Source organism: Centrocercus urophasianus, unplaced genomic scaffold, assembly GCF_019232065.1.
Source record: "Centrocercus urophasianus isolate 14NV4802_14NV808 unplaced genomic scaffold, USGS_Curo_1.0 seq_13, whole genome shotgun sequence".
Taxonomy (NCBI): domain Eukaryota; kingdom Metazoa; phylum Chordata; class Aves; order Galliformes; family Phasianidae; genus Centrocercus; species Centrocercus urophasianus.
In genome coordinates, this window is record NW_024884475.1 from 13,946,185 (window position 1) to 13,959,055 (window position 12,871).

A 12,871-nucleotide genomic window follows, 5' to 3' on the forward strand; every position below is an offset into this window, starting at 1 on the left:
AGCCACAAGCAAAGTCAACAATGGCGTTGTATGATGTACAAAACCTGTTTAAATAAATATTTAGAATATAGAAAATTGTGCACTACAAAAAAAAACCCTCAAACAAGGCAAAGTGCAAAAGTTTCAGGCTCTTGCAGTTAAGATACAAACACTTGTGAAAACAGTGTACTTGTGACTGTAAAGCTTCTCTGCTTGAGAGAAAGTTCTGCTTGTTCATCTGCTGATGAACATCTGAATGGCTTCAGAAGAGTAATTAAATAACTCTATAGAAAACACAGTTGTTACTTAGTACTCACATAATTAATAATCCTCATTATGAATATACGCTGCATTCAGTGTATGTATTTGGAATTAATTTGGCAGCCGTGACTTCATCTGAAATATTACTGCTTGCATCAGAACTGTCTAGATTTTTACTGCGGAGGGATTTATGAATTGAAGATCTCCATTTATTCACTGCTCATCCTCTGGTGCTCTTATTCCACTATGAAGATAGAGCTTTTCAAGAAAAGTTACAGAAATGAAGAACTGTGTTATTGACCAGAAATTCAGTCTTCACATTTTGTCTCCCTCACCCCCCAACAAACCATTGGCAGCCCTGAGAGGACCAGTCAGGGTCAGGGATGGAGCTGCAACCTGCCATTAAATACATTCTGCTGGATATTCCTGGGGTTAATCCCAGGAACACAAGAACAATCAGAGAGTTTGGAGCAAGTGAAAACTATGAAGATTCACACCCAGTTGGGCTCCCACCACTTCTGGAGAGCGGAACATGAAGTGCTGCATTTGCAATATCCTTTACTCCAATACCTCAGAGGTATTACCTCTGAATTACTTTGATTTCTAAGCAAACAGCATCAGCATTGTGCACACACACCAAAAGCAGATATAATTCCCATATTCAAAAGCCCAGCTCTTCTGCATTAGGCATTACAACAGAATTGTAAAAACAAAGCAACAAAAGCTCCCAACGTGTGGATCTGGGCCATCTTGGCCTTAGAGCTGTTAACTGTTATCCTTTCACTGTACAGTAAATACTCTGCAAATTTACCAACTACGAACACCAACAAAGAAATATTGACACTGTACTTTTCCTTTTTTAAACAAATATTACAAAATTGAATTTATTGAGTTTCACACAAGATGCACTTATAAAATTGATACAGAATGTCATTCAACAGAAAAAAATGAAAACAAATCCAAGCTTCCTTTAGCAACTGCTAAATAATTCAGAAATAAGATACACCAAATTGACAGATGATCTGAATTTCAATATGCGAACATCTCCAATTAGTATAAAATACATCAAAAATTATGGATTTCACATGTTTTTCCAGAACAAATCTTTTTTTTTTTTTCCTTCCCTGAACAGTCACCAGACTTTGGCCACTGCACCATCCACTCTCGATAGGAGTGGAGAGGTTGACACTGCAGCAAGAAGTTTCCAGCAGAGCAGACCACACTAACCTGCATGGCAAAGCTGCCTCGTTCCCAGGTCTGCTCAGATACCTCACAGTTCTGCACTGTTATCTCCATTTTGCTAAACGACGGGAGTCCTGCAAGTTTCAGGGATTAGCATCTACATTATACTCACATTTTATATTGATCAATCAAATAACCTCCAGCTTTTCTACAACAAACTGTGAAACAGCGAAAGGTAAATGCTGTGATAATTTGTTCAGCACTGAAGTATTTGTATGATACTTCTCCTTGGAAAGCAAACTGGTGCTTACTTAAATACCTGAAAGGCATTTGAAGTTAATGCTGTGTTTTAACAACAATGTGAAGAATTTACCATTAACCACAGGGTCTCTTCTGAGGCATAAGTTTTGACAGGAAATGCATTTCATTCTTGGTTTCAGGTTTCCAAACTGTCTTTCATCAACTCTCCCACAACTGCTTGTCACACCAGAAAGTAGGATGCACTGTGAAGCTTAAATGCACTTTATAGAGTAAGTTCATCAATGTGAGTTTGCCTGAAACCAATCCTTTAAAATGGGTAATTCTGATCTGATTGTCAGTATGTGCTTTTACAAGCATATTCCTAGGCAAGTTAATACACAGATGTCATCCTTAGCAGTTAAACAAAACAAAAAAAGCAGTGTAATATTCTTCTCTGATGCATCAGTGCCATTCATACAATCCCAAATAACAGTCATTCCTCAACATATACGTGTACTCCCCCCTTTTTTTTTTTTTTTTCCTACAGCAAGAAAAAAATCCTGAGCTTTTAAAAATACTTTTATAAATAATTTGTCTTGCAGGACACACAGCTGAACACAACAAATGATTATACTTCATATTTGCCCAGTTAAGCAGGACCTTCATTGTATTTTGTATCTGAGATCTTTCCTGGGTGCTTAGTATTTAAACAAAATAGTATGCAGTAAATCTTTTATTTAACAGCAAATTTTTATTCTGATTAGTTCAGATATACCTTGAAAAGATTTTTCTGTTGATAAGGATAGCTATCCTGACTTAATGCTTTATGTGCCAATGCTGAATGTTGAAATAAGCACAAGTATTGAATTCTGTTTGCAGATGTTTAATAAAACAAGATAACTGGAAAGGCAAGCTTCCTCTCATGCTGTCATACACTTCCAGGAGTATCTTTACACTGGAAGAACCTTCACAAAAAGTAGTATGTTCTGGAAGCATGGTTTCATAATGCAGAACAGGATTATGCTTTTTCCCCAGTCTATTTTCCAGAAAAGTGATACTGCAGCTCTGCCACCAGGCTAGAGACTCATGATCCACCACGTTTTCCAAGAGGCAAGTTAACCTGACCTGATGCCAAGCCAGGATACCTGTAAAGAGAAATTAGTATTTTTTTTTCCCATTAATAATTTAAGTTTTTAAATAAATATTTATGTGCCTTTTTGGGCAACTGTCCATTCTGGTAGCATCTTCTGTCCAACAGCTCAGTATCCTCAGCACATTGATTAGAAAAAACTTAGTCAATTCTGTTTCCACAAATAGTAAACCTGTCTATCTCCAGCAAGTCTTTCTTTGAAGACCTATGTTTTAATTCTGAACTGTCTTGGCTTATATCTTTTTCTTCTCCATCAGGAGTTGTCAGGAATTGATCAGAATTGCTTGTTACAAGTAAAGACGGCAGACTGTCTTTCTGATGCACAGGCTGACTGGTAACTGATGTAGATCCATTTTCATCTGTGGAAAACCCTGTTGGAAGAGAAGACAATTACAAAGATAATCATGAATTTAGCACAGATATACTGATACACCTTTAAAACTGAAGTTCATCCAAAGCTGTCCTGAAAAAGCACGATCTATCAAAGAAGCAGATACAACAGAAAAATGTTTTGTGGAAGTCAGGTAACCACTAAACCACTATCTCTCTTTAGTTTTAACACAAGTAGAGTGATGAACAAAAAAATGTTTGCTCTTCTAATATGGTAAAGGATAAAAACTGAATTCTAAGGAAGTTTAGATAAGGAGTAAGAGCATAAGCAGATGTTTTACTGAACCCTTTTGTATGTTGCAGTAAGTAGCCAGAAGTCTGATTCTGCACCCTCATGCAGTCTATTTTTGTTTGCTTCAACAAGAAGATTTCTGACAGTCAATGCATGAGTCACACGATTACTCTCTACTGAGATAAATAAAAGGAATCTCTGTGGAATGAATTAGATGTGCCTAATCCTCTACATATGTACAGTAAACCTGGTTTCTCTTGGGATTATTATTAAGTGACTCATGCAGAGCTACAGACTTCAATAGCAAAGGATCTTAAAGCAGTACTACTAGAGCTATTTTTATTCCTGCCTCTTACTTCAGTGGAATTGATCACTGGTCCTAACAACTTAAGATGCTTAATGAGTAAATAGCTGCATACTATTTCCACCTTTTGTTAAACATAAACCATTAAAATGCAAACACAAGTAACAATGAAGTCAAACTTCCTTCTTCACTTGCCCCTCATAACTGAGTATCTAAAGGAACCTGAAGAAATCTGACCAATGCTGGGAGTGCTGCAAAATGATCCAATGAAAAGTTATTTGACAGAATGGCAGCGCTGTGCAAATTATTCACTCAAAATAATTACTACAAAAACTTTATTCTGTATAGCTCTACACAGTATCCTATCTACTGTTTGAAGGATCACCCCTCACAGCATTATGCTAGTCAAAGTTACTAAGCTTGCCTCAAAAAAGGGGAGAAGTGGTTCCAATGGTAGATCTTTGTTACAAAGTTATTTTCTGCCCAAGAAGCTTCTGGAGAAAAGCTGACTTACATTATAGGTGGACAGAAATTAGATTCAGTTAATTTATTCATTACCTTACACTTATTCTAGTAAGAAATGAGTAAAGAGAATATATGGAAAAGACTTGGTAAGCTAGGCACAAGAATTAATATTGCAGAGTTCAGCAGTAATGACACAGACACACAAGCTGAGGAAGGTGAAATCATTCTTGAATGTAATTGAGGTTTCTAAACATATAGAGCTGCAAGAGGATATGAAACACTGAAGAATGACTGAAAATTGGGCGTCCCCATTACTGATGGAAGTTAAGAAAATCCAAATAAAACAAACTGAAGTTTTTTAGTTGCTACTTTTAATTATAAATTTGAGGAAATAAGCATCTCTGCTGACTGACCTAGTAAAATTCCTGCTGTTTCAGTTAAAAATACTCTTCAGGATTGATTTACTGCAAATTTAAGGGTCACTCCAAGCACAGTTTATTAAACCTCACATCCAAGTGCAGTCTTACAATGTTTAATTAAAACACTAGCATCAGTATGATACAGTTCTCTAATGAAAGGCAAAAGGCATTCAGACCAATTCCTATCACATTCTTTTACACTGAAACTAAAGCAGCTCTATGAATTTAAGCTATTTGGAAATCTCTGCACCATGTCTCAGCCTGATGTCACTTGATGCAGCTGAGATAAAGGGAATCGTAACTGAAGCACTGACAGATTATTAACTCTGCTATTGCTGGCAAGATACTCTGATGACTTACATTTCAAGCTGTTCAAGTCTTTGGCAAGCAAAAGAGTGAACACAATAAACACCTGACTGTTAAGATCTCTAGGGCTCTCACGGAACTCTACACAGAAGATATATCAGTCCAACTCTGCTGACTGAAACAATGAGAATTCCTGTTTTCTTCTATAACTTGTCACAGGAATACAATGCAATGCCTCAGACCAATTACTTATCAACCACTAATGCTAAGGACCTATATGTGGAAGCAACGCTGCACATGCTTAAAACAAGGTAGGTAAAGACAAGCTGAAATTCCTGTTTAGATTTCATAAAGCTTTTCATTCATGTGTTCATTAGAATTATAAGTAGTTATATCTATGCTGTACCATGCTTTACATTAATTTCCATAATGAATGGAATGTTTCTTTAAGCTTCAGCACTACCAGAGATTGCATGTAAATATTTACTTGTGTAGCACTGACATTTTTTATCACCTCCATTGTATCAGGGTAGGATTTTTTTTTTTTTTTTAATTAGAACTGAAAGTATTTACAAGCAAAGGATGATGCATGAACTAAAGGTAACACATTCTATTTGCAGACATGCTTACACCTGCGATACTGTACAATTAAGTGGTCCAGCAACAGAGGGTGTGGCAAACAGCAGCACACATCTGGTTTATTATTGGATTTAGTTTGAAAATTATTTTCATTACAGCTGAAAACAGAATGAGACATTCAAGCTTACCATGGGTAGATTTAAACATGCTTTGTGGTTTGCCAGCTGGCTTCCCTGCAGAGGCACTCGGGACAGGATTGAATAATTTCTCCTCCATTTTTGCTTCCTTTACATACTGACATGATTTCCCCAGCAGTACAATACTGTTAAGGACTTTTAGGGATATTAACCTGCATAAATAAAAGGATTTATTTAAATACATGCTTCATCAAGTACTAATATATTAAAATAACTGCATATCATTACTGCTATCTTGGAACAATTAGGTGAGAAATTAAATCCTTACATAGTAAGATCAAAAGTTAATTTGCTTTTCTTAATATTTTGTTTCAGGTTCAGCGCATAAAAATAACTTCTCCCCCTCTGAAGACATCTAGAAGAAAACATCAAGTTCTATAGAGTGACAGGAAAGGCTAAGCCATTTAGTGCATCAAATATTCTGACAAAGAATTAACAAGGGCTCTCAGCAGAACAAGTCCAAGATAACTGCTTTACTGGTAAGTCTGTAACCTTAAGTGTGCTCAGACAAGGACTGGAAGCAGACTGGGAAACAAGATGACAAATATCCAGCATCCATAAATTACAGATTAATTGTTCAAACTCCTTTTTGGTATGACAAAAGACAGCTCAAATTTCTGCAAAACCAAGGGGCAGCATCACATTCATGGCAGTACAGAGCAGTCGATGGCAGATTCCTTTTCTGTTATCAATGACTTGTAGCATGGATTTCAGTACAAATCTGAGAATCTGTTTATTATGAGCATTGCTAACAGACTAAAAGGAAGATGTGAGAATAAGTGAACGTTCACAGGTGAAAATCCACAGAGTGGTTTGACTGCTTAATGATTAAGTAGCCAAGCACACTTAAGCAGCATCATCAGCATCTCCAACTGCATAAATGTAATCACAGTTTGTCAAATACAGAAAATGAAGTACATCACATTAAGGAAGTTTTATGTAATGCATTTCTTTTTAGAAGAAATTTATAGAAATTAAAGAAGAGTGTAGATCATTTCAGTATGGAGAAGAAACATTTTAGTATCCAAGCAACCACAATTATCTTATACAAGCTGAATAATACGACTATAATTTTAGTTGGTTATCAGGGCAGATGTTGTAGAAATAGAGTTGAGAAGTTCTTCTATTTTTTTAATCTATGCTATCGAGTTTAAAACTTCACAAAAGTTTAGTCCTACATTTGTTTTTTTTAAATCTAATGTATGCTTATGTCCAGAGGCAGTAGGTGTTTACACCATGTTTTGAAGTAATGATGGAAACTAGAATGTGTTCTCACTTTACAATAAGGAAAAAATAAACCTCACATTTACTTATTCTTGTGGAGTAGAAGTTTAAGTTTCTAATTATAGGCTTGAATACAGCCCAACAAAATGGTAATGGTCCAAATCTCTAAAGAAAACCCTCATTGTTGCCTCTTTCCCCATTCTACAATTCTCCCTTGTTCAACCAAATGTACTTGTCCTTGACTGCATACTACAGCTTCCCCACAGACTAGCAACTATGCCTTCAAAGAACAGTGTTTTATCCTGTATGTTAATCACTGTACTTTTTTCTTTCCTCCATCTTCCTAGCTACAAAGACAGACAAAATTCCAGGACAGGAGCAGTGGAACGGTAGGAAAAAAAACAACATTCTGCAGTATAAAGGTGCTGAGCTTAGTACATCACAGCATAAATGTGATGATCAGGGGCTAGTGCTTTAGGGGGAATATAATGTATTCTGGGGAAAAACTTCAAGTATGATGCTTGATAACTTCCTAGCTATCCTACATTAAAAAGAAGGGTCACTACACCGATGTGCCCTGGACACAGACTCAGTTCTATTTCTATTGGCTACTGTGGTTACAGTAGATCTAAGAGTCTACCTAGATAAAAAAAATGTGAAGTCATTCCATTTTTTTCATAAGGAGCTGTAAAACAGAAACCTGCTGTTCCAAAGTATCCCTGAAGAACTTCTGCCCCAGATCTACAAGTCTTTCTTCCTTCAGTAACAAACACAACTAGGTGGAACACTGGTACAGGTATTCCCACAATGCTACTGGCAAATATGAACAGCTGTGCTGTGAATTATCATGTGTGTTACTACAGGACATCCAGAACTTCTCTGCACTGCAGGAATTTGAATCACTTCTTCATGGTCAATTAGGAGGTGCTGACTGTTCCAAAATCAGTCAGTACTGGGAGACAACAAATGCTCACACAGTTCAGCTTTCCTAGAAACTGGCCACCACCACAGTCTGTACAGCATGTACCTTAAGACAAACAGACTAGACTGGATTTAAAGTATAACTAAATGCATCTCAGAATTATGTGCAGAGCAGTGAGCATTTAAGGATAACAAAAGTGTAAACTGACGAGACAGTGAAGGGATAAATGCAGGTCAGCAATTTTATACAAAAATTCTAATTGTGACAGGACAGAATATTCCTTAGCCAAGATTACTCACTGGCTCCAACCCTCCTAGAAAGATATGCCTCAATTCTTGCGCTTACATGTATAGCAACTACATAACAAGCATTTAACAACCAGAAACCAGAATTCAGGGTCTGCTTTGAGTGCTTAAACTTCTGGGTGTACTGCATCTCCAATTCTTTTTGCAAGAAGTTTCATCCCTTCAAATTCAATTTCTCCTTTTACGACAAGAAAAAAATGCCACCCCACTGCATAAAATTCCTTCCTTTATCTTTCCATTCATTATTTTCACTATTAAATTGCTTATTTAAGGCCAAAATTGTCAAATACATTTGCTTAGGGACTAATCTTTTTCAAACTCAGCTTGTTAGCAGAAGCATTTTACATATTCCTCTATTCAATATAAATGGTGTTTGTATGTATAGCCAGATGTATCAACAGAAGTTTTTTTTTAACCGCATCTGATTACATAATGCTAAGTACTTTCTGACTGTGTGCATTTACTTACCCACAGTAGAAGAGCACAACACAGACATAGGCTAAGACTCCATGTACTTTTATTGAGCTTGTTACGACCCTCATGAGCTGTTTTAAGGATAAAAGTTAAACAGTTATAGCATGCAGCATACAATTAACAGAATATTCTAACAAACTGCATATTGGGTAAACACAAGACAAAAACAGAAAAATAGAAAAAAAAGAATTTTTTTTTCTACGTTCCCCTTGACAGTGCTGACTACTCAATAATTTGGTTTAAATAAATACTATACCAGCATCTAGATACAACTCTGCTTTAGCAGAGCTCCCTATAAAGGGAAGAGGATAGAGTTAGACTACATGTTAGGAAAAAATTCTTTACTGTGAAGGAGGTGAGACACTGAAACAGCTTGCCCAGAGAGGTTGTGGATGCCCTCTCCTTGGAAGCATTCCAGGCCAGGCTGGATGGGGCTTTGAGAAACCTGGTCTAGTGGGAGGCATTCAACAGGAGAGTTGAAGGAAGATAGTCGTAAGGGTCCCTTCCAACCCAAACCATTCTATGATTGGTGCTTATTAGCACTAGCAATGATTTCTAGTAAGATAACAAATCAAAAAGCATCCCCCCCCCAAAAAAAAAAAAAAAAGAACAACCAGAAGGTGACTTAATAATCAAGAAGTGCTGATGTGGTAAAATAATTACAGCATTTCAAAATATATGAATACTATGAAAACAAACTTGTTTTGTGGACTAGGGATGTGAATTCCATGTTAGAATAACAGAAGATCCTGAATTGTTTTCAATGTCAGTATTTCACAGTTAGAGCTCCAACTTAACAAAAAATACTCCAGTTTGTATTAAAAGCTGTCAAGGATAACACCAAATTAACTTGAAAAAGGCATTTCAATTCTCTCTGGAGATGCTTTTTTAATTTTTATGATTATATATATATATTTTAAATCCTGGATAAGAAAAAGGCAAAGCTTGTAAATAGTATTTCCCCTACCCCATCTCTACAGAAAAACATTACATTTAAAATTAATTCACACAGACATTCTTCAAGAGAAATCATAAATTAACATATTTGCTTGCAAAGTAAGTAAATACTCCCACTGTCATAACTTCTGCTTGTCTACATGTGCATAGGGTAATGTCACAGCAGCTATTTACAGAAAACATTGTGTAATAGTTAATTCAGCACAGACAGCACGTGGATGCAATTGCAATAACAAAGTGTTTCATTTTATGTGTGACGAGGTCAGCTCCTTCAGAGCCACATACTCAAGAACAGCTCAGAAGTAAAGTGCCCCCAAGAAAAGAAAACAGCCACTGAACATACCATTACAGAGACAACAACAACAAGGACCCCTGTAAGAACCTAAAAAGCCCAGCACATTACTGCCAACCTTCTGGCAACCAGCTGCTTTGACTTTTCTGAATGAATGGAGAGGATACTTGCCAAAAGGAATAGATGTTTAATAACCACAGATGTACTTTAACTCCACTGCAGCAATCCAAGTGCTGATGAGTTCTACAAATTTATTATGTATTCAACTTTTTATGAAAGGCTGATACTCACTATCACATTCGTGAAGCTCTAACCAGTATGCAGTACAGGTTATACTGAATACTAACTAAATCTTGTAGTATCACTTCAGTTACTGAAGGAAACTGTTCTGTCCTCAAAACATCAAAATGAGCTAGCCATCTCACATGCATATTCTCAACACAGATCTTACAGAAAACTGATAGGAAAGGTACAACTTACTAAAACAGCCAGTGGAAGAGGAATAAAACCCATTCGTCTGGAAACTGAGTCACTATAATCTGTATAAGCCTAGAAAAAGAAGAAAAAAGAAAAAGAGGAAGAATAAGAAACTATGTATGCAAAAGACTGATCTCATTTTAGCTTGGTACATCCTCTACATAAGAATCAATGTTGATAAAGTGTACAGATTTACATTTTGAAAAGCAAACGCAGATATCTGTGCTCACACACAAAAGAAAAGTAATTCTATCATGACCTGTGAGATCAGCTTAGCAATCTAAATATTCCACTTGCTACTGATAATACAAGTCTCTACAACAATTAGGACAGTGAACCTAACACACTGCAATATCTCACTTGTACATCACTTCAAGCTTAGAGACCTCTTTGTACTAATTTGACTTTGATCTTCAAGTATTATAAAGAAAAACCCATATGAGGGATAAAAAGCCACTACCTTACCATTAGTCTTAAAGCATTCTAAAATATCTATAATTAACTTGGGATAACTGCCTTAAAACTCTTTAAAAATGGCTACATTTGCACTCTCAAAGCACAACTACTCTGCATGAAATCTTTAACGCAGGATTGAAAGCCATGCTGAAGTCAAATTGCATCACATAGGCACTCATTTTGCACAGAAGATCATCCAGAGAAGGAATAAAGTATTCAGAACTAAAAAACACTTTTCCTATCAATGTTATTGACAATTAATTGTTCCCATGGTATCTAACTTCTGTATTAGCTATACCTAATACATTCCTAACAACAGCAATTGAGCCTACCAGTAAAACAACCTGAATTACCACAAACAATCAAGTTAACAAATAAAGCATCCATCCAGAGCACTCATGAATAGATAGAGACTCATTCAGGAAACATGTGCTGTAAACAGCACATCAGAAACAGTTCTCATGAAAAACATGAATAGTCTGTGTTCTGTAAAAACCCATACAGCAGCACTAACACACATGATACAAATATCCACATACTAGCTACCTGTGCAAGCTGATCAGGTACACCTAAGTATACATTCCAATATCTCATTATATCAATTAAAATAGTTAATAAAAGAAAAAAAAAAAAGCCTTCATTTTCAGGCTTACATTTTTCTGTCGACTGCTAACAAGGTCAAACGCAAGACTGGCTCTGTACTCACTGTAGACCTGGAAAAAATCCAGCACATCAGATGCGTGCTTAATGCATCAGCATACTCTACAGAAGCAACAGAATTATTAATAAGATTTCTGTAAAATTACAAACATTTATGTACAGACAGAAGGAGTCAAACACTATTCTGAGATTTCACTGCGCCCTTCAACAGGTAAGCCTGCATTTCCGTAGTAAAGTAACTTATGCATATATACAACAAATAAGATGCAATGCTTTAAGAATTGAGTGAGACTTTATAAAGCATGTACTGAATTTGAAGACAATCAGCACCACAAAGAATGAGGAATCACGTTTACTTTACTCCTTAGAATTCATGATTGTTTTGAAGCACATGAAAGATAGCAGTGGGATCAAATTAAACAAATGAGCAAGCTTACATATGTACTGAGCAAGTGATCCCATGAAAACCAGAAATATATATCAGAAAGATGAAGGAAGCTTTCTCTTTTCACAACGGTCCTATGCATTAAGACAGAAAGGCACTGATTTTAAGGATAACTTGCAGTGCAACACGCAGCAGGTGCTCAAAACTTCTGACAAAGTCTGATCTAGCAAACACAAGCCATTATATCTTCATACAGAAGAACTGCCAGGTTCATTAAATAAGCCTTGTAAAAGTGTTACCTACTGTCCTCCACATCCCAAGCTGTGTCAGCACACTGAAGCATACTACATTTGTGGCTACAATGACTTCATTATTTCTCTTCTCTAAATTTTCTATATGAAAGCAGGACATCCATAAATGCCTCTGCCATAAGGGAGTTTATCAAGTACACCTATTTAACTTGTTTCTACACCATGCAACGTAGCTAGTTTAGGGATGCTGAAAATGATAGCACTTCAAGTTTTTACCTCATTTCCTGAAAAGTGGTTTTAACAGTGAAGAAATGCTAACATCTTTTCACTAATTTATCAAGCACATTTGAATTCACACAGTGCTAAGGACGAACGACCTGAACCATCATGCCACACTACACAAAAACTAATCTCATCTACTACCTCAAAGGAAGGACTACGTAATATATGTTCTACGAAACTACAGGATTGGAAAGCTAATAGATAATCTGTTTCATTTTTGTGCTGCAGAGACAGTGGAAAATGCTTCTGATTTCAGATCCCACCTTTAACATACATGTAAGAACAGAAATTCAGCACTCTTACAAAATGTTTGTTTTTGTTTTTTTTTCCCCCCAACTCAACTAGTGACCACTTCACAAAGTTACCTGCCAGTTATATGAACTGTGGTTATGTGAACTGCTACACAATACTTTCAAAAAGTTCATGGATCTGGACCTGCTACTTTAGAAGCAGATGTGTTTCTTGCACACAAAAAACTTCTG

The 12,871-nt window shown here is 36.3% G+C and overlaps 1 protein-coding gene across 3 annotated transcripts in view; it reads right to left on the reverse strand.

Annotated features, from left to right (window-relative positions):
- Positions 1 to 1,089: 1,089 nt before the first annotated feature.
- TAPT1 (transmembrane anterior posterior transformation 1) overlaps positions 1,090 to 12,871 on the reverse strand; it is a 37,156-nt gene continuing 25,374 nt past the window's right edge. For all 3 annotated transcript variants that reach the window (XM_042811681.1, XM_042811680.1, XM_042811682.1), the window contains 5 exons: positions 11,465 to 11,524; positions 10,359 to 10,427; positions 8,624 to 8,700; positions 5,696 to 5,856; positions 1,090 to 3,183 (listed from right to left, as the gene is read on the reverse strand). In XM_042811681.1, coding sequence (XP_042667615.1) covers positions 2,954 to 3,183; positions 5,696 to 5,856; positions 8,624 to 8,700; positions 10,359 to 10,427; positions 11,465 to 11,524 — 597 coding nt within the window. In that variant the 3' untranslated portion in view covers positions 1,090 to 2,953. The remainder of the gene's footprint in view (positions 3,184 to 5,695; positions 5,857 to 8,623; positions 8,701 to 10,358; positions 10,428 to 11,464; positions 11,525 to 12,871) is intronic.